The sequence below is a fragment of the Polypterus senegalus genome, chromosome 2, assembly GCF_016835505.1.
Source record: "Polypterus senegalus isolate Bchr_013 chromosome 2, ASM1683550v1, whole genome shotgun sequence".
NCBI lineage: Eukaryota > Metazoa > Chordata > Cladistia > Polypteriformes > Polypteridae > Polypterus > Polypterus senegalus.
This window is the reverse complement of record NC_053155.1, coordinates 214,776,654-214,802,744: the sequence shown is the minus strand read 5'-3', so window position 1 is coordinate 214,802,744 and position 26,091 is coordinate 214,776,654. Positions and strand designations below refer to the sequence as shown.

General features: G+C 40.2%; 1 protein-coding gene across 1 annotated transcript in view; it reads right to left on the bottom strand.

Annotated features, from left to right (window-relative positions):
- vwa8 (von Willebrand factor A domain containing 8) overlaps positions 1-26,091 on the bottom strand; it is a 482,517-nt gene that overhangs the window by 314,686 nt on the left and 141,740 nt on the right. Inside the window, exons 8-9 of the mRNA XM_039745289.1 lie at positions 7,883-7,991; positions 3,642-3,746 (exon numbers count right to left, since the gene is read on the bottom strand). Coding sequence (XP_039601223.1) covers positions 3,642-3,746; positions 7,883-7,991 — 214 coding nt within the window. The remainder of the gene's footprint in view (positions 1-3,641; positions 3,747-7,882; positions 7,992-26,091) is intronic.

The following is a 26,091-nucleotide window of genomic DNA, read 5'->3' as shown; positions in this document are numbered from 1 at the left end:
CTAAAAATGGCTGTCCACCAACGTTTACCATCCAACCTGACAGAACTGGAGAGGATCTGCAAGGAGGAATGGCAGAGGATCCCCAAATCCAGGTGTGAAAAACTTGTTGCATCTTTCCCAAGAAGATTCATGGCTGTATTAGCTCAAAAGGGTGCTTCTACTAAATACTGAGCAAAGGGTCTGAATACTTAGGACCATGTGATATTTCAGTTTTTCTTTTTAATAAATCTGCAACAATTTCAAAAATTCTTTTTTTTGTCTGTCAATATGGGGTGCTGTGTGTACATTAATGAGGAAAAAAATTAATTTAAATGATTTTAGCAAATGGTTGCAATATAACAAAGAGTGAAAAATTGAAGGGGGTCTGAATACTTTCTGTACCCACTGTAACAATCAAGGATATAACCAAACAGTAAGTCAATGCTTAATATAAGCCATCAAGCCAAACTTTTCTGTTAAGATTAGTCTATAAGCTCTAAATAAGTTTGCAAGAGCATGTATAAAAAATTGGCACATCTTTAATAAAAATAATCTGGACCAAAGGCAGATGATTTAATTGCCTTGAAAAGTGTTCAGTTTCAGATTAGTTTTTATCTGATTTTGAATTTGACATGCATTAAACATTTTTTTTTCCATTAGAGATCTATAAGACATTAAAATAAAATAATATAAAACATTAAAGTAAAAAAAAACATTTAAGTGTTTTATAATTCATTTCAAATGGAAAGTTTGGGGTTTAGAAAGCAAAATCTAAAAAATACACATTGAAAAGTTAAGGCAAAATATGCAAAGCTGCTAATATATTTCTTTACCATGGACAACAGACATCTCTAGTACATAAAGTCTATGTGATTGATAGGGAAATTAGAGCCAATGTATCTAATGAAAGCACTAAGGAATAAAATGCTTTCTGTTGGGAAAATAGGTATTAATTCCCACTTAGACGAAACGTTAATAATAAATAATAATAATAATACATTTTATTTATATAGCGCCTTTCCCATGCTCAAGGAACTTACAGAATATAAGAACGAATGGCAGGGTATACAGTATATAGCATTGTAAAAACCAAACAAATAAGATTACGACAGTGAATTCAGAGAAAGAATAAAGAAAAAAAGCATAACAGGCAACATAATTGATGGTCTGGCACACACACATACGAGTAACATGAGAATCTTGACAGAGAGGTAAACTGAGAGAAGGGTAATAAAGTCAGGTAGAGCTAAAAGCCTTCCTGAACAGATTAGTTTTTAATTGTTTTTTAAAAGAATTCATGAAGTCAGCTGATCTAATTAATTTCGGTAGGTCACTCCAGAGTCTGGGCGCTATACAGCTGAATGCTCTGTCACCCATGGAGTGTAGATTAGTATGGGGCACAACAAGATTACCAGAATCAGAGGACCTTAGTGGACGGGCTGGCACATAGTTGTTGGGAAAGTACAAAATGATGGATTATGCAAAAAGCATTTTTACAAATAATCAGGCCTACACATTTGTAAGCTTATAACAGAATGATGTAGCTGAACTTCGCCCAATGTAAAATTAAGACAATCTATTACCTACAGAAAAAAAACTATTCATATTATATTATTACATCACCAATAGATCTGAGAAGGTAGAATAATAACCACATCATTATAAATCAAATAAAAAGATTTAAGAAGTAAAAACTGGCATTGAATCTTTTCCATAATATATATATATATATATATTGTGAGATGTGGCCGGCTTGTCATCCCGGCCAATACCCCAGGCCGCCAGATGGAGCCCTCCCTGCAGTATGGAGGTGCCCCGAAGACCAGCAGGGAGTAATGGGACATGTAGTTTTTATACAAGACCCTGCTGGATACCACAGGGGCCGCAAGAGGGAGCTGCAGGGAGGACCAAAGACTTCTTTGTGCCCTTTAACCCGGAAGTTCATCAAAGGAAGAGCGACGGGCTTCTGAGGTGAAAAGAAAGGACTTGTACCTGACCTGGAAGGGATTGAGAGTCACGTGGATTGGGGATTGGGACACTTCCGATAAAGGGAATATAAAATGACTATGGGAGCTCCCAGACAGCGAGCTGAGCTGGGTGGAAGGGTGGCAACACGTCTGGGAGTGGAGGATTGTGATTTATTGTATTGGTTAGTGATTTGTATGAGTATAGTGGAGGAGAGGGTGCTTTGTGCACTGTGGCTATTTAATAAAGTCAGCATTTGGACTTTTACCTGGTGTCTGGAGTCGTGGACAGGGGTTCAAGGGAGCGATAGCGCCCCCTATCTGTCACAATATATATACATATATGTTGTCAGAATTCCATTGAATTCTTTAACTAAGCAGTTTAATTATAATGTGTTTCAGGTTACAAATTTGCATTTAAAGCATGCCTGTGAAATGTCTTCTACCAATTTTTACCAGAGCTCTGCAATTGTTTTAACTATATTTATGGAAATCATAAAGCTAAGCATCTCATGATTAAGCAGCATGGAAGATAAATTAGTAGAGCCGTAAGAATGGAAAAATCACAACAGTAAAAATGTTAGAAGACACTGAAGTGTCAAAATAATACAGTAATCCCTCGCTATGTCGCGCTTCGACTTTTGCGGCTTCACTCCATCGCGGATTTTAAATGTAAGCATATCTAAATATATATCACGGATTTTTCGCTGGTTCGTGGATTTCTGCGAACAATGGGTCTTTTAATTTATGGTACATGCTTCCTCAATTGGTTTGCCCAGTTGATTTCATACAAGGGATGCTATTGGCGGATGGCTGAGAAGCTACCCAATCAGAGCACGTATTACATATTAAATAAAACTCCTCAATCATATATGATATGCTTCCCGACTGGTGCTTCGCATACTTGAAAGCCTGACCGGCACGTATTGATTTTTGATTGTTTGCTTTTTTCTGTTTCACTCACTCTCTCTGCTCCTGATGGAGGGGTGTGAGCAGAGGGGCTGTTCGCACACTGGCCTAGAGGATACGGACGCTCCTCTAAAAAATGCTGAAAGACTACCTTCACATTGCTCCCTTCCTTGTAGCTGCTTTGTGGGTCAGTGCTTCGCATACTTACAAGCCCGAACAGCCCTATTGATTTTTGATTGTTTGCTTTTCTCTCTCTCTGTCTCTCTCGCTCTCTCTGACATTCTCTGCTCCTGACGCGCACTCCTTTAAAGAGGAAGATATGTTTGAGTTCTTTTAATTCTGAGACGGAACTGTCATCTCTGTCTTGTCATGGAGCACAGTTTAAACTTTTGACTAAAGGGTGTAATTTCATGTCTAGAGGGCTCTAATAATGTTAAAAAATGTATTTAGAAGGTCGTAAACATGTTTTCTATGCTCTAACTGCAAAAATATTCGATCTACTGCATAAATAAAGAATCCTACTTTGCAGATATTCATTCATCGCGGTAGAGTCTGGAACGGATTAACCGTGATAAACGAGGGTTTACTGTATAGGAGAACAACTGTTCTAAATCTAACAAACATACTATATATACTCTTCTGAAATGAAAAATAAACATAATCTCAAACTGTTTTTTGCTAGTTAACATCACTACAGCAGTTTTATTAATTTCATTTTCTTAGGAGTCATTTTTTATATTCTTAAAATAATTTTTAAACAGAGAGATAACAATTTACATACAAACTTACGTTCAAAGCATTTTCTACAGCCATTTTGCCATCTTTTCCCAGTAATAGATTGTATGGGTAAAGCCTCTGAATCATTTGTTGAGAAGATATCAAAGGACATACATTCTGAATTAAAAAATAACAGATGCAAAGTTAATCAGGCTAAGAGGATTAAGCAATGCTATTAAGAACATATAACTGAAACAAAACCATTGAATTATTTAAACAACAATTATAATTACCTAAAGCAAAATTTAATTTACTAATTAAATATGAATTAATTATGGTAACAGTTATATCTATTTATCCATTTTCTGAACCTATTTAAATACTGCAATATAGCAAGTAGCCAGAGCCAATTGCCACAAGACAGGAACTTGACCTAAAGCCAATTTATGGCAAACCAAACTAATTTAGAAATCAACAAAACACAAATCATGATGTTGAAGTGAATAGATAAAGCAAATTTAAATTCCACGTAGAAAAAGCATCCCAACCAAGATCCAAACTAGGGTCTACTTGCTACTGGATGTTATCAGCCTTTGGTGCCATAGTTCTGTACAATGAACTTTGTTTGGTAAGACATATAGTGGTTCTACTAATCAATACTACTATACTATTCTTTGTTAGCTTTCTCGTTAATTCTGTTTTCTTTGAGAGTTAAAACCTCAGCAATTCACTTGTCAGCATAAGCTAATTTCATTTAAAATCAGGCCTTAAAACCTATACAGAAGTGAAAAACAACACATGATATACAGACACGATATGTGACTGATCCAGGAAAACTCCAGATTTAATTAAAAACTACTTAATACGATATAATTAGGGCTGGTTTGTGGTTATAACAGAACACTGTTAAGCCTACTCAAACAGACTGCTAAATGTCATAGGAATATATCTTTTTTTCGATCCTATGTGTTATAGATCACAAACATATACAAACTGCTTAAAAAAAAAGAGAGCAAAAGGAAATGAACTGCTGACTATGCTAATAGGACAGCTGCCAAAGCATTTACGCTTGTCTCTCTTTAAAATGTGGTGCTTTATTACATAGTTCACTTGCACATTATACTCTTGTTAACATTAGTATTGTTGCTCAAAGATCTAGCCACCCAATATTTGTATAAGAAGCTTATGTCCTAGCTTAGCAGTCTACCTTACAATGAGTAATATAAACATAAGTAAGTGTGGACTGGTTGTGAACACATGATAAGTTTATTTTTTGCCTTGTTGTACTATTTTATGATTTTTTTAAGTTTTTATTATGCTTATTTATTTTTATCTTCTATCATGATTGCCTCAATTTTGAGATTGCTGGTGGTGGAGACAAAGCCCATTGCCAGTCACATGGATCTACATCACCATTATGTGTGAGTTTATTACACCAACACTATGTTAAGATGGTGGCACCTAGAACTCAAACTCCAAGCTTTTGAATAAAAGACTAAACAAATAAAATACACACACTTAGAAAATAGTGAAAACCTTGAATAGGATGTTTTATTTTTTTTTAACTTTAAATTATGGTTTTCTTTTTGGATCTGTCAATGGAAATTTATTAGGTTCTCTGTCTTTTGACTACTGTGTTTTCTCATCACAATCTTTAATATTCCCTAAATATTCCCTCTTTATCTCCCGGCAGATACATTCTATTTTTTTACATGGTAATGTTTCAATTTGCCTACAAAAATATTTTGTTTTAATATGTATGATGATTTATTTGTTTAAAGCATTGTTTTTACATTTACAATCTTATTATATAGCAAACCTTTGATTGCCTGATAGTCGGATGACATTAAATAACCAACCATTAGAAGTTAGAATCCAAGTCAGACCAAATGGTATGGTAGAATGGAAACAGAGGTAAAGAGTACATCAGGAAACATTTGCATTTTCTATCAGGTAAAACTAAGTTATGTATTTTACCACATTCTTATCATGGCACTGCAGAATGGCAAAATGTCACATGTTTAACAGGCCTTTCAGATCATCTGCTATGCTGTTAGTTTATTTTCTGATATGCTTAAAAGAAGATATTAACCAGGGTCTGAAATTAATTTCAATAGAAGAGGGAATTCCTCCACAATGTAATAGCAAATGAAATGATTTTAAAGATTTGGAGGGTGTGGGTTTCTGAGTTAGCACTGGAAAAAATAATAAATTCATCTTGCTATAGATTATTTAATTTACCTTAACATGAGAATATAATCTATTTATTCAGTGTTCTCAGTTATAGAAAAAATGCTTAATCACTGCTAAGAATATGTGCTTATATCACAATTAGATTTAAATCATTATATTTGGTCTAGTCTAAGATACAATTTTACATTCTTCAAAAGAAAAAGAGAAAAAAAGAGAAGAACAACAACAAATATCATGCTCCCTTCTGCTTTTTTCTGTTAGAATTATCTGAAAATAACTTCATGAATAACATTAGAATATTAAGTTCTTCTGATATTTAATAAAGAGCACAGGTTTCCTAGTAAAGTGTTCTTTAGTTATATTGAATATTTTAAATCCGTACAGAGTGTTAATGGGGTAAAAATTACAACAAAGAAAATATTGCATCGCAAATATAAATACATTCTGTTTATTTTCACATACAAATGAATGAACGAATCTTATATGGTAACTTAGTACGTTTTCAAACTTATATACTCTATCTACCTATGTGTGCATACTCATAAAATAATGTTACAGTTCACAAAAATAAACATCAACAAAAAGTTACATATTCATCTATGAATTTTCTGTTGTTGCTTTAATCAATGAGGCATTATTGACAGCAATTGTTTCAAGCCTGGATGTTGTCTATTGTACATATATTTAACCACAGAAACACCAATGCCTTTCTCACTACAAATCTGAAACTGCTGTTTAAAACATGTATTTATTTCAAATTTTGTTATGACTGTTGAAACATTTTTGCAACCACTGAATATGACTGCGAACATTCCTTAATTTAGTGTATCTGTACATTGAACATGTTCCAACTGCACAGGGAGGCAGTAGCTTTCAGTGGAATTTGAATGTGTCATCAAAATCAAAATTTCAAGCCAAGGTTCAGAACCAGAAAAACGAGAAGTTAAGCAAACACTGTTCAGGGTGTGTATCTAGTATCTTACTCAAGCAATACAGCTGGAAACTTTGATAATCAGAAAAAAAAACAAAGCCAAATCTTCAGTCATAAATTGTAGTCGAAAAGCTCAACAAAATATTCCTCATCAGAAATTCAATAGCAAAACAGAATAAAATGCAAAGTGCTTCTCTGAGTATCTTGGACAACCAGGAAGTGCACAGCTTAACCTTTATACCATAGACACGATGATGAATTTCCCCTTTGGATTAATAAAGTATCTATCTATCTATCTATCTATCTATCTATCTATCTATCTATCTATCTATCTATGACACATAGATGACCTTTCCTAACAATGTCATAATAACCATCAACAAAAAACTCTCAAATGGCTGGAGCTATTAGAAAAACAACACGCTGTTGCTATAGAATATTTATTTTCAACAGTCTTAAAAACATATCAAGAAGAAATACAAATTTGACTACAACATTCACTAATCTCTAAGACCAAGGTTCAGCAATTTTACAGGGCAAAAAATAACGACCATGACATAATGTTCTGATGCATGCAAATTTATTTTTTAACTGAAAGTATAAGAGACTACGTTGCAGATGTTCAAGTTAACTCTGTAAGACAATTTATCGGCAATGCATGGTTATACAGAGCTTTAGTAAAGTAAGCAAATGCAAAATCAACATGCTCTCACCCTATTACAATGTAAAATTCCAAAAGGTACACACATTGTGCAGAGAAATGAGAAGTAATCACACAAAGTATGTTATATCAGACTGAAGTGTGCAGGCTTACAACAAGAGAAAAAGGCTGCACATTATTCTAACAGAAAAATTGCATATGCAAAACCAATTCTTTTGTCTTCATCTATTCCTACCCTCGCCAATATCTATATTTATCTATATCTAAATATGACATCAATATATTTTATTTTTAGGTATTTTAACTTCTGGTAACCAGAACTTAATAATAATAATGCAATAACAGCATATCTTATATTAACCTGAGTGATAATAATTTGGTTTTATTCTATGATTCAGAGACCTCTTTGTTTACAAACATGCTTGTTAAATTGAAAAAAAGACACAATTTGTTATAACAGTACATTTTAAGATTTTGCTATAATAACACACAGTACTAAAAATGTTGGTGTTTTCTTAAATTTCATACCAGAATTTTTACTATAGTTGGCAAGGAATCCACTGGGAAATCTGGTAGACCAAGACTAGCAGATTCTTGAGAGCAAAGGGTTGTAGCAAAAGACAACAGTTGCATCACCCTGTAAAGCAAAAGTAAGTACATAAAAATGTGCAGTTACTATAAATATGAACGTAAAGCAACTCATAAACATTTTCTCTACACAAAAATAATATTTACTCCACAATATGGCTCTCTGCTGTGCCTAATAATTATTCCCTTACCTGTAATTCACTTCAGCAATTTACTACTCTATGACTGTTCTTTCTTCCATGGTTATGGAGAGTATGTCTCTTTATGACATGTCATTCTTTAGGACAGGTATTAATCAAACATCCCCCTTACCAGGTCTGACCTCTACAAAAGTGGTGACAGAGCAGCTTTTTTCCTTGCCCTGGCCAGAACAACCTCTTAGGTCTCTTTCCATGCTCTCTTGGAGAGTCACCCCATGACAGAACAATTGCACAGAACTAGCAAATGTTAAAGAGGCTTTGCTGTCTAATGACTTGAACACATTGATATAACAATATCTACCAAACCAAAAGTGGTTCACGTGGAAGAATAATAATTCAAAAACACACAAATCAATTAAAGAATAGATATACTGGAAGATATTTAGCAGTTCAGAATGGTCAAGGTAAAGACCAAAAACTATACAGATGTCATTGTGTAAAAAGAATCCTTAAATCATCCAAAGCTTAAGCAACCTAAGAAAGAAAAACTAACTAGAACTCCAAGTATGACAAACAGATTACGTCTAAAAGGAAAAAGTCAAATCATGTTTGTTGTTATCAAAAAAAAGAGTCTACTCTTTTTAGTGATTGAGGGAAATTGTTAACATAAAATCCTCAAAGTATGCAGGTTTTTAAAATAATTAATATAAAAGCAGGATTTGCATGTTATATTTAATACACTATTTTACAATGTTGAAAGGACTAATGGCAGTCCAATGTGTTTCCATATAAGAGACTACAATATCTAAAGTGGGGTAATAAATAATTGCCAATTGAAAAAAAGGGTTGCCAGAGAGAAAAGCATTAGTGATGCAAGACAGGGCTAAGCCCCAGCAAAGTGGTAAAGAGGTCAAGAGACAAACCTATGGATAAGAAGTGAGGAAGCACATTGTATGTCAACATGAAAAGGCTGCCACCAAGAAAGGAGAAACTGGAAGAAATGGGAAAATACTCACAAATAATTTTAGAAGGCAGAAAAATTCAACAACTGCTAAAGGTGCCTTACCACAGATAAGAAAGTGATCAAGCATTGTTGTGAGGTGAACACACTTCCCAGGGTCTATAGTGAGTAATGTGATCCATTCCATTCGTGGGGTGAGTATGTAGGCATTCCAGACACGCATGGTTACTGTAAACAGTACTTTAATAAAAGTCATATCTTTAAAAGCTTTAGGCTCCCTTTTAGTCAGGTGACTATAAGTATTTATTCACCACACTGAATGTACAGTTAATGTATTATGGTTTTCAGTTAGGGGTCATGCAGCATTTGAACAGGACCCATACTAGTATTGTATACATTTTTTTTTCAACCACTAGGTATTTTGAACTTTGCCCTTCAAACTTGTGAAAAAAGTGATGGCCTTTTCTCTTTGCAGACTGCAACATTTTCCATTTCAGCAAAGAGTATGTATTTTTATGTCAGCTTAATGTCTAAAGGTGCCTGATGACTAATGTGTATGAGTAATATTAGCAATGAGTTAGCTAAGCTATTTCCATTTCAGTGTTCTGCTCATGGGCAAAATGTTTATTGGTATTAAAAGTTGATTGACACAGTCTCCAGAGATCACTAGAATATAGTGTCTATATTAAATATTAGTTCATCCATTTAACATAATTTATAGTGAGGTTTGTATCATTACTGAAGTAAGCATTTGCCAGGAACAGTGTACAGCATCTCCAGGAACAGTACTCGCAGGACAGAACAAGATGGCTATATCCCTTTTAAGTGTTAACTTTGCCCCTAGAAGTTAGTAGCTCCTAACAAGAAGAAAAATATGCCCAGCTCACCTCCTGTAGTTTGTGCCAAGGCCATTTTCATTTGCTGCCAAAGCCAGGTTAGGTTCTATTTATTTGCAACATCTCAAACAAGATAACCGAGGATGGTTGGTTGGGAGCATGCACTGATACGGTACATTGCCGCACCCACCACACGAAGAACCACCTCAGGATCTCAAATTAGGACAAGAGCACAGCCATGCAATGGGATAATCCATGGTACTCAGTAATTGTTCAAAGATACCACATTGGTACTCAAAGAATCATGTACATCCGCAGCCCATTAGAGATATTCATAAGAGGACTAGTCAGTTAATAATTCTACAAACATAAAAGTATCCTCATCGCTCTACCTGAATCCAAGGGTTGACCATTTGCCATTTTTCATTTTAATTATTATCCTAGACACAAAATGACAAAAGACCAATCAGATGTAAAGTAGGGATTCTTTGTAAAAACATTCAATTCTGGGGGGGCTGTCAAAGTCCATTGCGGCACATCAATGTGTGATTTTGGGCTATGTAAACTAAATTGTTTTGTATCGAATTTGATAGCCAGTGCCATCATATAGTTATAATATCACTAAAAACTATGAGAATACACATGTGGGCCAATAATCATAATAAAGTGACTTTGACATGCATATTTTCTCACTCTTTTTGATCTAATAATTATTCTGCTTACCACATTAATTATTTTCTTTTCTATATAATATTCTTCTTAACTGAACTACTACAATTTGCATTGTAATGGTGTTTTGACAGTATTATTTAAAAAGTAGCATAAATAAGAGTATATCAAATAATGATACAACAATGAATAATTTTCAAAATATGTAAAAACAAAAAAGAACATCTTAAACCAATGCCTAATTGTAGCACCCCTGAAAACGGCATATATTATATAAAGTATTTAATTAATAAGAAACAAATTTGGAGTCAACGGGAGTACCAGCTGTAGCATCTCATGGTACACAGCATGCAGCAAAGTAAAGATTAAAGAGAAGGAAGGAGAAACCAAATCAAACAACAACCCCAAAACAGACCTTGACTATCGGGACAGCCTAAACTAATTTTGGACAGTTCAACTGAAACAAATGTTGACCTGGGGCACAGAGTGCTCAGGAAGAACAGCTTTATAAAATGAATGTTTCCAAACTAAAGGAGCACCAATACCAGGAAATTTCTACTGGAAAGATAACAGCAACATTGTTGCTGTACGAGAAACCTCCACGGGTGAAAGAAATGTAAAGCAGAAAAAGAAAACAAATAATCTGTAGGAGGAAGTGGAGGACCTTAGGTGACAGGAGAACAGAGGAGGAAAGGATCACAGAGAGGGATTTGATCACATAGCACTACACAGCATCAGCAGGAGAACAGTCCCAAAAAATGTAGAGAATGATTGCTTTAGCACATTGGGGACCAGAATTGTATCTCATAGCAAACACTGTCAACACATTATTGCTTAGCTGGCAAAAGTAATTTGGCTTCACAACTAGTAAGGAATCACCTTTAAAATTTTGTAACTTAATGATAAAACTGTTACACTAAAGAATGTTTACGTACATTACTTTCATAGCAGTAATAAGCCAGAATGTTGAGATCTCCAAAAGCTAGGCTCTGTACTATTTTAAAACAATGTCATACAATTCTCTAAAACGGTCTGTCAGCTTTTTGTGCCTACGAACTGAAACTCTAAACTTTTTTTCTCAGAAACGTGTTCTGTCATGATTTCCAATAGGCACCTCATATATAACTTTCAACAGTTAATTCTGTTCATTACTGGGATAGGATTGACACTAAATATAAAACTCTGTTTTTTTTAAAGAAGTATCCTGAATTTGTCAACCTATTATGTTCTCTGGCTCTGCTTCTACTTGATTATTACCATATTCCCTAATTTCTAGTTTTATAATATATAAAATTATAAAAAAATCTTGAGACAAGATGAGACAAGACTGTTTCCAAGAGATTTTATCAAGTTCCGCCCTCCTCTCAACCATTTACGGTTAACCGCCCATGCCCATGGTCCTCTCATTCGTGTGAATGCTTTTGTCAGACACAGTTCCTGCGCTCTCAGCTCTTATAAATTTTTATGTTTTCCTCACTTTAATTTCCCAATAAAAGAAGACTTATTATGTCTAATTCTTAATGAAGAGTTTCGTCCCAAAGGGTAATTAATAAAAGAAATGAATACACGGGCAATCCTAGCACTGAAAAACATTGAATTCAAACAAATCAACGTGAAAATTGTCGATCAATTACACTGTAAATTGGTTAAATGCATATCAATAAACTATGCTGAAACAGTTGGCGGTGATTAGTGGAACAGGAAAACACCAACTTACAATATTCGTAGAATATCTACAACCGTTAACACTGTCCAGTCTTCCACCAGCTAAATTACTGTTAAAAGAAGGATGCATCGTAATGTTACTACGTAATTTATGTATGAGTGATGGGAAATGCAATAGGACAAGACTAGCTGTATTCAACATTGGTCAAAACAATTCTGGCATGTAAAATTTTAACAGGCGACAAGAAAGGTAATGTAGTACATCTTCCACAGAAAACATTAGACAACAAAAGAGATTTACAGTTTCCCTTTAGACAATTAACAAATCGCAGGGACAAAGATTCCAAAAAGTAGGTATATTTATTAGAGAGAAAGAAACGATATTCACTCACGGGCAGTTATATATTGCATTGTCTAATTACTCAGTGTAATGTAAAATAGGTCTATTATGCATATGTAACAATTCCAATGAAAATAATCTGTTTAAATTGTACATGAGCTTCCCCATACGTGAGCGACAGAGCTGCAAAGTGGCTAGCGCGTAGCACCTGCACAGGGATAAGCGAGCAAAGCGATCAGGGGCAAAGCTTCCTAGTTTTCTAATATAAAAAAGGTAGCTTATAATTAATAAATAAAAAGATGTTAACAATCATTTTGCCTGTTGGCCTTTCACCAATTTTATTCTGTAATCATTTGCAAAAATTAAATTATTAAAAAAATTTAAGATTATCCTAGTGTCTAATAGCAATGTACTTTTGTTTTACTTGTATATCATTAAAGACTACTGCATTGACCTTTTAGCATATTTAGTGCATCTCACATAAGAAATACTAAACATAATGCTAGAAACAGCATTTTCAATTTAATTTTCTAAACAAGTTGCTGTTGTGAATGTTATGTTCTCTGTTGTGTTATATTTATACTGCACATTCTAATCATGTCAGCCATAATGCATTTATTATACATATTAAGATTTCTTTGTCTATAAGCTCATTGGTAACATTGTAGTTTAAACGAAAAGTGAAAATTGCTTTATGATAAGGAAAACTACTTAACACTATAAATGTATGTCACCTTGTTAATTTATTATTTTAAATTATCTATAAGCATTTTTCTCAGTTCAATTAGCTAATGGATTATAAGGTTGTAGCACCCAGAATACGTTCAATATTAGCTTTATTTTCATATGTACACAGTTCTAAGAGATTCTCACTTGCATGTTTCCTACAGACTCTTGACATTTGTATGACAGGTCAAACAATAACCAGATTAAATAACACACAATAAAGATAATACCAAACATTAAAAATTGGATAATATTTACAAAAATAAGTAAATTAAAGTTTTTAGGGAAAAACAAATGAGGACAGAATAATATTGACTCCAAACTTCACTTTGACAGCAGGTCTCTACTTAAATACTTTGTTAACTCATTACTACCTGTCAGAAAACTATATCTTTCCATCATTTAATAAAAATATTAGCCAAATAAGCAAGCTTAATCTATGTAACCCTTCAAATTAGGACAGCAGACTTTAAACAATGTGGTCTATTCAGTCCCAATTTCCAATTGATTGTGTGAAAATTAACACTTCATTTAACGTGATACTGTCACCGTTTAAATGAATAAAAAGTACATCAAAATAAAATATTCAATCATTCTACAGCTCTGTACTGATGAACTGCTGTGGAATATGTTTACTGTAGAAAGGGTGAATATGAAATAAAGTTTGGCTACTTCTTTGAGTTACCTCTGCCTATAATCTAAATTAAATTAAGGTATGTGATACAAGTTACTTTTATTTCATACTGGCAAAATACCCACGCTTCGCAGCGGAGAAGTAGTGTGTTAAACAAGTAATGAAAAAGAAAAGCAAACATTTTGAAAATAACGTAAAATGAATGAAATCAATGTAATTGTTTTGTCACTGTTGTGAGTGATGTGTTGCTGTCATATATATATATATATATATATATATATATATATATATATATACACACACATATAAACATATATATACGTATCCATACATATCTACATATATACAAATACAAATATATATATATATTGTCACACACGTGCGCATGGGAGGCAGCTAAAGGGCTTGAGTGAAGGCAGTTGGAGGCATGCGGGTGTGGCAGAGTGCACTGACTCTTTTTCTCCCTTGCCTGTAGACCATCCCTGGGGGATTTCACCTGGATCTCCTGACATCACTTCCGGGACTGAGCCAATGGAAGTCGGCCACACCAGCTCCAGTCCCTCTGGTGTCACCTCCGGCTACGAGCCAATGGTGGAAGACCACGTTTTATTCAGACACCGCAAACACATGAGCTTAAACGTGCTCCATGACAAGTCAGATATAACAGTTCCGCTAGGAGCAGAGAGAGATAAAAGCAAACAATCAATTCCCAAACTGACAGGCGCTGCGCAAGGCTTATAAGTCAGCGGAATACCGCGCGAGGCTTGTATTACGCGTTATAGTGCAAGGATAAGGAGCAATGTGTAGTCAGTGTTTCAGGGTTTGTGGTTTTCCCAGGGGCGTCTGTATCTATTTGGGGTGCGATCAGCCCTCCAGCTCACACCCTCCCCCTCAGCTTTATTCACATTCCTGTGAATCAAGCGACTCTCTGTACTAGGTTCATTTAGTCGTGATAACACGTCTGCGTTGACGTGTTCAGAACCTGGTCGGTGCTTTACTGTGAAACTGTAAGGTTGTAAACCCAGAAACCATCTCATTAGACGAGTTTGTATCTTTCTGTCGGTACAACCACTGGAGTGGAGCATGATCAGTTACCAAAGTGAAGTTTCGTCCCCACAAGTAATAGCGGCGCTTCCACAGCCCACTTAATTGCCAAGCATTCTTTCTCAATTGTAGAATAATTGCGTTCCCTAGGAAGTAATTTCCTACTCAAATATGTGATTGGATGTTCTTCTCCATCAAAAATTTGTGACAGGACTGCGCCCACACCAAATGCACTTGCGTCTGTTTGCAAGATAAAATCTTTTGTGAAATCCGGGTTCCTTAGAACCGGGTAAGAAGACAATGCTTTTTAAATCGTTGAAAGAACGTTAGCAATTTTCTGTCCACAGGACAGGTCGGTTTTTCTGCCTCTAGTAAGTTCTGTAAGAGGAGCAGCTCTATGTGCAAAATTTGGAATGAATTTTCTGTAGTAACCAGCGAGTCCCAGAAAGGCGTACTTGTTTCTGTGTCTCAGGTCTCGGGTAAACAAGCATTTCTTCTATTTTCCTTAATTGTGGCCTAAGTAAACCCTTGCCCATAGAATAGCCTAAGTAATGAGTCTCGGACATGCCTAGTTTACATTTCTTAGGGTTAGCAGTAAGGCCAGCCTGTCTCAAGCTTTCAAGAACGGCTTGAAGCCGCTCTAAGTGTGTTTTCCAATCATTGCTAAAAATCACGACATCGTCAAGGTATGCCCCAGCATATTCAGAGTGAGGACGTAGGATCTGATCCATCATACGCTGAAAAGTTAGAGGTGCCCGTGAAGACCAAGCGGAGTCTTGTAAATTCATAGAGTCCGTCAGAGTCGCAAATGCCGTTTTCTCACAACTGCTAGCCTCTAAAGGCACCTGCCAATAGCCTTTCGTGAGATCTAGCGTGGAGATATAGCTCGCCTGACCCAGTTTTTCCAACAGTTCATCGACACGGGGCATGGGATAAGCATCAATTTAGAGACCTTATTCAAGCGTCTGAAATCGATACAGAACCGAACCGAACCGTCTTGCTTTGGGACTAATACGACTGGGCTGCACCAGTCACTTTTACTTTCACGAATTACACCCAGTGTCAGCATCTTTTTTACCTCTTCGCGCACAATATTTCGCGCTTCGGTATCCGGAACGGCCGCATCTGTGCGAACATCAGGTGCAGTGGTAATTTTATGTTTTGTAATGTTAGTCTTGCCTGGTAAATCTGAAAAGACATCAGTGTTCCGTTCTATCAAAGATAACAGTTCTGTCTTTTGCGTGTCAGTAAGATCGTTACCAATGGTAACATCGGACTGAGAAACAGCAGCCAAGGAAGTGTTAACCTCTTGTCGGTCGTGCCATTCCTTCAAGAGGTTAATGTGTAAAATCTGGAATGGTTTGGCGGCCGGTATTCTAACCTTGTAATTTACTGGACTCATACGCTCCTCAATAATGGCGGGCCCCTGCCATTTAGCTAAGAATTTGTGTGGATCCGAGGGAACCAGTACCAAAACACGATCGCCAGGTTTGAACTCACGGAGCTTGCTGCGCCTATCGTAAAGACGCTTCTGAGTTTCCTGTTCTCGTTGTTGGTGTTCCACAGCAATAGAGGAAAGCATAGAAATTCTGTCTTGCAACGAAATTAGTCGATCTGCAAAGCTTGGACCCTTAGCTGCTCTCTCGTTTCCTATCCATTCCTCACGTACCACATCCAGGATGCCTCGCGCCTGCCCAATAACAACTCGAAGGGACTCAAGCCAGTGGACGCCTGTGGTGATTCTCGCACGCGTACAAAACAAACGGTAGGACAGTGTTCCATGTTGTGGGATCATTATGAGCAACTCGCCTGATCATCTGTTTCAATGTTTTGTTAAATCGCCGGTTAAACCATTCGTTTGAGGATGGTAAACAGTAGTACTCAATTTCTTAATAGCAAAGCTGTCACACAATTGTTTCATCACGCGAGAAGTGAAAGGTGTGCCCTGATCAGTTAAGATTTCTCTAGGGATACCAATACGAGTAAAAGTTTCACATAGTGCTTTGGCTACAGCAAGAGTTGGCCTTTTCAGCGATCATTTCTGGATATCGTGTCGCATAATCAACCAACACCAGCAAATATTGGTACCCATCCTTAGTCTTAGGTAATGGTCCCAAAATATCTAATCCCACACGCTGAAAGGGAACTTCCAATATGGGCATAGGACAAAGGGGAGCCGAGGAGGCTTATAAGCAGAGACGATCTGGCAGTCTGGACATGAAGTACAAAATCGTTCAACATCTTTTCCCATATTAAGCCAATAAAATCGTTTTGATAACCGGTCTCTAGTTTTGTCGGCACCAGGTGCCCAAGATGTGTGAATGTGCCAGATGCAAAACAGTTTCCCTATGTGCTTCAGGTACCACCAGTTGTTCAATAAATTCCCCCTCCAAATGATCTGAGATCACTCTGAAAAGGCAACCGTCCTTTTCTATAAAGTGTGGGGCTTTCACACCCCCGGAATTACGCTCTTGGTAATAAGAGTCATTAGCAGGGCGAGCCTGTTTAAATGCATATTCTAATGAGCTATCAGTATGCTGCAAACGCACAAAATCTGATTGTTCGTTAACACTCGGTTTGTGTTCGGGCGTTTGCAATCTGGGAAGATGTAGAAGGAGCAGCCCATTCTGGAAGATTGTCGGGGTGACCTCCTCCGTCTCGCTGGAGAGATCGGGTTCAATATCTAAGTTGGGCTCTAGATTTTCCCGGCCGCTACCAGTTCTTCGTCTTGGATTTCTTCTTCTTCTCCCCCCCCACCAAGTTCATTAGTGGACTGGACTACTGGTCCCTTACATTTATTAATCAGTTTCGAAAAAGGGCATTTCTCCGTCCTATGAGTAATGGCCAAGGGCACGAGTCCAAACGGCAGACCAAACCTTAAAGTGGCCCCCTATAAGTTAAAGGAAGAAGTAAAGTCTGATAATCTTTAACATCACCATGTACACAGCGTATTTTTACAGTCTCACAGTCTCTAAGGCATTGTTCATTAAGACAGTCTCGTCTCACAATACAAAGGTCACTTCCCGAATCGAACAATGCTGAGATTTCTCTGTGTCCCAATTTCACCGGGATCAACAAGCCATCTTTTCCATCCGGATATGTAATAGTTGAGCAACAAATCTCGCCAGTCCAATCCCCATTGAATGAGCTGGAGACAAGCGACAATCTCTTGCCAAATGGCGAGCTGATCACATGGAAACATCTACGGTCGGCTCCGTTTCCGAAATATCCTCTGCGGCGCCCACGCCGCGTGCTCTGTAGCCTCCACGGTCTTGTCGACCCGCTGTTGCCGCTGTCTCCCCAGAAACAGGCGTCCCATCTACGACTGGATTTCCCGGGGTCCTACCTGACCCCATTAGATTTTCAGGACCTGCAGCTTGTCGATCGAAGCGACGAGAATGTCCTGGACGTTTGTTCACAGGTTGCGAAGCAGCACGAAATCCACCGTCCCTCTAATGTCACCTCCGGCTACGAGCCAATGGTGGAAGACCACGTGCCAGATCCATACGACCTCACTTCCTGTCTCCCCCTTTAAAACCTGCCCCTTTTCCTTTGTTTCCTCAGTCTTGTTTTGGACTCGGTTGTATGCACTTCAGTGCTCTGTATTTCAATAAGAAAAACGACTTTGCAGCCAGGATACCACAATATACGGGTGGCTGCCCCAACTCTTTATCTGTCCATGTCTCGTTCTTGTGACAATATACACACACATATATACATACTTATATATATATATATATACTTATATAAACATACATCCACATATATACATATACATATCTACATATACACACAAATACATATATATATACATACACACACATACATAAACATATATATACATATACATTCATATCTACATATAAACATATATACACACACACACACACACACACACACACACACACACACACACACACATATATATATATATATATATATATACATATATATATATATATATACTAATAAAAGGCAAAGCCCTCACTCACTCACTCACTGACTCATCACTAATTCTCCAACTTCCCGTGTAGGTAGAAGGCTGAAAATTGGCAGGCTTATTCCTTACAGCTTACTTACAAAAGTTGGGCAGGTTTCATTTCGAAATTCTACGCGTAAGGGTCATAACTGGAACCTATTTTTCTACATATAATGTAATAGAGTTGAGTTGGAGATGGCGGTGGGGGACGGATTTTCGTGTGACATCATCACGCCTCCTACGTAAGTACGTAGAGAACAAGGAAGAACTCCAAACAGCGATGAGCACAAAACGCCATTTCACAATTGAGAAGGCAGAAAAACATTATGAAGCAAATGATGCATACAAGCATATTCATAAGTACAGCTACTGCGGAAACAAAGCACAGCGTGAACCGTAAGTTTATATTAAATTAAGTTCATAGACAGGCTGCCACTAGCGTTTGTAATTTAGTGCCTGCCCATATAAGGCCGTCCATCAGCGGCAATCCAATACAAACACTGCCGGTAAATATTCACGTGTGAAGGACTGTGCTTATGCAGAGGAAGATGAGATGGTCAGGGTGGTGTTTGGCACAAACTCAGCGAAACTGCGAGAGAAACTTTTAAGTGCCGGGTCTTAGCTGACATTACACGAGATGGCACCAGCACATGCACCTTCGATGCAAGAACACCAAGCGGCTCCACGTGAACTGACGAAGTGCAAAGACAAAAGCAACAGTTCCAAAGAGTGCTGAACAAAACCGAATTACACAATTGAGAAGGCAGCAAAAATATGAAGCGCCTGATACATAGAATCATATTCATAAGTGCAGCTACTGCGAAACAAAACACACGGTGGAAAAAGTGAATGTCCCGCTAAAGGAAGACAGTGTAAAAAAAAACCCGTGCATGCAGTTTGTCACATCTCAGATAAAGAGGAAGACGAGCTGTTTATTGATGCAGTAAGAAACTAATCGATGAATGAAACCTGTTATCTTTACAACGATTGACAAACACGGAATGTAACTTGAACACAAAACATCGTACAAATACGACCCTGATTGAAACAAATAATGATAATCAAATCCTTGATGACAGCAACATTCAATAACACTCACAAAACAATTACTGTATATTGACAATCATGTTACGTTATTTTTAAAATGTTCCCTTTTCATAACTTCTACTTCTCCCACTGCGATCGCGGGTATATATATAAATGTATATATATACCCGATCTACATACATACTCGCATAGACAAGCCACACGCTGTGGCTAATTGTAGAGTCTTAAGCCTCTAATGCCGACATTGAGGTTGATTCCCGAGAGGGATGCACTGAGTATGTGCGCGCTACCGATTCATTTTACCGCATCTCCTTGGTTTGGGACGTATGAAAAAATATTCGTTAACGCAGAATCATGTTACGTTATTTTTAAAATGTTTCCCTTTATTAGCACAAGCACAGCTGAGAAGCTTCGATGCATGTACTCCATAACGTGCTAAAAATAACGCATTTAATCACACTTTCAATTCCAAGCAAACGGGAACTTTTGTCAATGCATGATTTCCTGGTACATCCATTACACTGATGCACACATCACAGCTACAAAAATGTTAGAGTCGGAATAAAGCGTTCTTACGACTGATCATTTCGACTTCCCGCGAAGCCTTGATAAAAGCATGGTTTTGTGCACACTGAAAAGCAAGCAAAATTTGATGCATTACAGAAAGCGGACTTTGTGGCTCTTACTGGGGATCATTGGACTTCCGTGACCGTTAGTAATTCTGATTACATCTAATTACAAAATGTTCAATGAACACACTGTTTTAGCCTAATGTACAAAATAATTTTGGCTAAGGTTACTCGGAGTTTAAAGATTAAGTTGGTCAAATTACCTTTTATGTTTCTGACTTATTTTTTTAAGAAGAAAAACTGCACTTTATGTTGAAATTTTGGTTATTATTATTTAAAGACAATACTATTCTGAAAATGTACTTAAAGTACTTAAACTACCACTTTATTTTTAAGTCTGCCCAATTTTAACCAGGGATGATATTTTTGTTTCTGTTTTGAATTCAAATGCAGTTTAAAGGCTTTTTTTTCAGAAATTAAAACAGCTTCAGTTTACAATATTCATGTACATGTCTATTATTTGATTCTGTCGCCCACTAAAACACTTTTAAATTAAAAAAACATTTGCGATTTGGGGCAAATTTACGTGTGCGATTACATACGATTAATCAAGATTAATTCTTACACAGCCTTTTGGATTAATTGGATTAATTTTTTTAATCGAGCCCCACCCCTAATATATATATATATGTAGATTTGTATATATATATGTGTACTAGCAGAATACCCGCGCTTCGCAGCGGAGAAGTAGTGTGTTAAAGAAGTTATGAAAAAGAAAAGCAAACATTTTAAAAATAACGTAAGATGATTGTTAATGTAATTGTTTTGTCATTGATATGAGTGTTGTTGTCATATCTATCTATTTATACATATATATTTATATATATCTGTATATATATATATATATATATATATATATACTGTATATATATATATATATATAGCAAAATACCTCGATTGGCAGCGGAGAAGTAAAAAGAAAAGGAAACATTTTAATAATAACGTAACATGATTGACAATGTAATTGTTTTGTCATTGTCATGAGTGTTGCTGGCATATATATATATATATATATATATATATATTTTCACGCACGCAGTAGGAGGCATGGATTGATTCGATAGCACCTGGGAAACCATTCGCCGCCAGGGAATGGCGGGGTATTAACTTTCTCCCTCTGCTTCCTCATAGAAAGAAAGACCTTCCTGCACCATAGGCCTGGATTGACCGCAGTGCGATACTTCCGCCCTTCCTCCGCCATCTTGCCCTGGCGTCATCCTTCCCATCCTCCCTTGCGGTCCTTCCCAGCATCCCTCCACTTCCGGCTCCTCCCCAATAAAATGGCCGCGACGCCAGGAGTCGGCGTCGCGTTATGAACTGTTTGTTTATAATTTTGACCAGTTTTTGTTGTGATTTACAATATACGGGGCCGGAAAACCCCAACCCTTGCTACTGTCTCCTCGGTCCTTTACAAGTGGCGTAGTCGGCAGGATAGAGATCCCGGAATGACGGAGGGACAGGACCTCAACACGTGCTGCAGGAATGAATGACCAGCTCCAGGCTGCAGCTGCGCAAGCCGCCACCACCGGGAGCTGGAGGCCACGGCCAGGTTAGTGGAAGCCCAACGGGCGAGACCAGACCCGCCCAGGCAGCCGCCTCCTATGGTCCGGGGCCCTCCGATGGACGCCGGAGGGCGCCTACCTGGGCATGTTTGAGAGGACGCCCACCGGAACGAGTGGCAGCGGTCAGTGGGCGTCCATCTGGCGCCATACCTGAAGGGACCCAGCGCTGCGGGCCTATTATGACCTCCCTGAGGAGGAGGCCGCTAATTACGACCTCCTCAAGCCCGAAATACTGGCCCGCTACGGCATTAGCCCGGGCCAGCAGGCGGCCGAATGGCGGAACTGGGTCTTTGACCCTGAAAAGCCCTTCGCGCCCAGGCGTTGAGTTCTGGGGCAAGATGGGCCGCTGGCTAGGCCAGAGAGCCCGGACGGGCGGAAAGTGGTCGGCGGGTGGCCTGTGAAGGCCTGGTCAACGCGATGCCCAGTTCCCTCGCCCAGCAGGTCCGGGACACGCCTATCAGAACATGTCGGGCCTCCTCGGCGTCCTGGAGCGTCAGTTGGCGGTCCTCCGACTTGGGGGTCAGAAAAGCCTGCTCGCTGGAACCGCAGGGACGGGCGGCCACCCCGAGCCCCTCGGCGCTGCAGAAGCGCCAGCCAGAGCCAGAGAGGGCCGGGTCCGCCGCGCTGTTTCAAGTGTGGCGAGACCGTCACCTGCTGCCAAACTGCCCCATCACATCGCCCGGAGCCTATGGACTGCAGCTGGACATCATCGGAGAGGTATTGTAACCCGCCGCATCCCTTGGAGACGCCGAATACGGGAGTGGTGTTGCTAAATGGGCACGCCGTGGTGGCTTTGTTTGATTCCGGCAGCAACATTACCATTGTTGCTCGCCGTTTTGTCTTACCGCAACAGTGGTTAAAACAGCATTTGTTGGTCACCTGTGTGCATGGGGGGACTAGGTCATATCGCTCCGCTCACTGCTATGTCACCTGGAAGGGGGAACCAATCCAAATGACGGTCGCTGTGTTACCTGACCCCCTTCCCAGTGATTTTGGGACAAGACTGGTCTAAAAGAATCAGCGGTAAGCCATTCGCGCTCGGGGCCTCGTTGGATCTTGTTATGAGGGGAAAAGGCACCCCTCCCGCGGCCTCCACGCCGTGCACAAGGGCAGGCCCTATGGGCGCTGGTGTCTCGGGGACCTTTCGTGGCTACGGACCTTGACCCGAAGATTCCGCCGGAGAAGGGACTAGCCAGGAACTCTTCCCGGCCCAGGCCCCAAGACCCTCTCGGCGCCTGGACCATCAATTTGGTCCACGCCGCCTCCTTTAAGAGGGAGCAGTGGAATGATGACTCCCCGCGCTTTGCCCGAATGTGGTCGTTCTGCCTAACAGCTCAACAGCGGACGGATCCACACGCGGGAACCCTTCTTTGTCCTTGAGAATGATCTGTTGTACCGAAAGTGGCTACCCATGAGGGCGAGGTGCGGAAGTTGTTGCTAATTCAGCGCACCTTCGGGCGGAGATATGCGAGTTGGCACATGCTCACCTCCTAGGCCCACCTCGGGGCGAAAAACACTGGAGAGGATTAAGCTCGCTTTTACTGGCCTGGGATCAATGAGGAGGTCCGGCGGTTCTGTCAATCCTGTCCGAGTGCCAGACCCGCCAGATTCCTAGGAGGGACCGTGCTCCTCTAGTCCCTATTCCCTCGTGGACATCCCTTTGAAAGGATAGGGGTCGATTTGGTGGGACCCTGGAGCCCTCAACCCGTGGCCACAAGTATATCCTAGTCATGGTGGACTATGCCACCCGGTACCCAGAGGCGGTTCCCCTGCGCCCGCTAATACTAAAAGCATCGCACGGAACTGGTTAATTTGTTTTCACGCGTGGGCATACCCAAGGAGGTCCTCACGGACCAGGGCCCTTCACTTCGGATACGCTCAAGGAGGTAGCCAAATTACTGCAGATAAAGCACCTGAAAGCGCCAGTCTATCACCCGCAAACTGACGGGTTGGTCGAACGTTTAATCAGACGCTTAAGCAGATGCTCCGCAAGGTAGTCAGCGGACGGCAGGAACTGGGACCAGCTCCTCCCGCCGTGCTTTTGCCTACCGGGAGGTACCCCAGGCCTCTACAGGCTTCTCCCCTTTGAATTACTATCGGGCGACAACCCCGGGAATCCTCGACATCCTAAAAGAAGGCTGGGAGGCCGAGGCTCTTCCCTCCTCTAACATTTTGAGTGCGTGAGCAACTGCGCGACCGACTCACAAAGATCAGGCCCCTCCTAAAAGAGCACGTGACTCGGCGCAAGCAGCGCAGGCCCGTGTTACAACCGCAACTCCGTCCTCAGGGAGTTCCGCCTGGGACCGAGTTATGGTGCTCGCCCCGACCTCCCACTTTCGAAGCTGCTCGCTCACTGGCAAGGGCCTTACGAGGTTAAGGAGAGAAAGGACTCGTCGACTATTTGGTGAAACAGCCCAATGCGATCGACCGAGTGAGAGGATCTATCATGTCAACCTGTTAAAGCCCTGAGAGATAGAGAGGAGCTCCCAGCCCCGTAGGTCACTCTCCCTTTCGCAAGCACAACTGCCCTTAACCTCGGCGAAGAGCTGACCCCCAAGCAGCGGCAGGAGTTAGCCCAAACACTCCGAGCCATCCCGAGGTAGTGAGCGAGTCACCCGCCGGACCGCTGATTGAGCACGATATAGTCACGGAGCCCGGGTAATCGTCCGAGAGGCCCTACCGACTCCGGAGGCAAAACGCGCAGAGGTCGAACTGGAGGTGAAACGTATGTTGGACATGGACATAATTGAAGAGAGCCATAGTCCCTGGTCCAGCCCTATTGTCCTCGTCTCCAAGCCAGACGGCTCCTGGAGGTTCTGTAATGACTTTAGGCGCCTGAATCAGATCTCCAAGTTCGATGCCTACCCCATGCCCCGCATTGACGACCTCCTTGGCGGCTGGGTACGGCTCGTATCTGACTACCCTTGACATGACAAAAGGGTATTGGCAAATTCCTTTAACGGCATCCGCAAAGGAGAAAACGGCCTTTAGCACCCCTAGCGGGCACTGGCAGTACAAGGTCCTCCCATTTGGGCTGCACGGGGGCCCGGCGACCTTCCAACGCCTGGTACATAGAGTGCTGAAGCCCCACCAGTCCTATAGCGCCGCTTACCTGGATGACGTTGTCATCTATTCCGCACCTGGGAGGAGCATCTACTGCAGGTCGCAGCTGTCCTCCTAACACTGGCTAAAGCCGGCCTCCGCATAAACCCCGGAAGTGTTTTTGGATTAAAGGAGGCCAAATATTTAGGCTACCTCGTGGGACAAGGACAGGTGCGGCCACAGAGCTCCAAAGTTAAAGACATCTTAGAATGGCCCCGTCCGAGTACCAAGAAACAGGTGCAGGCTTTCTTGGGGCTTGCGGGTTACTACCGCCGGTTTGTTCCTCGTTTCTCCGAAAGAGCAGCACCCTTGACTGACCTGACAAAAAAGGGCGCTCCCCTATACGTGGTGTGGACCGACAAAGCAGAACACGCGCTCAGTGACCTAAAGAAGGCCCTAACGCCGGCACCTGTGTTACGGACGCCGATTTTGGGCTCCGCTTATTCTCCAGACCGACGCTTCGGACACAGGCCTGGGTGCCGTGCTGAGCCAAAGCGTCGATGGTGTCGAGCACCCTGTGATGTACCTTAGCCGGAAACTGATGGACGGGAGACCCGCACGCGGCAGTGGAGAGGGAGGCCTTGGCCATTAAGTGGGCAGTGACCCACCTCCGTTACTACCTGCTGGGTCGCGAATTCGCTCTGGTGACTGATCACGCTGCACTTCAGTGGATGTCCCTACACAAAGAGTCGAATCCGCGGGTCACCAGGTGGTTCCTGGACTTACAGCCGTATAAGTTCACTGTCACTTATCGGCGGGCACCCTTCAGGCCAATGCCGATGCCCTCTCGTATTCACGACCTCTCGGTTAGGTCC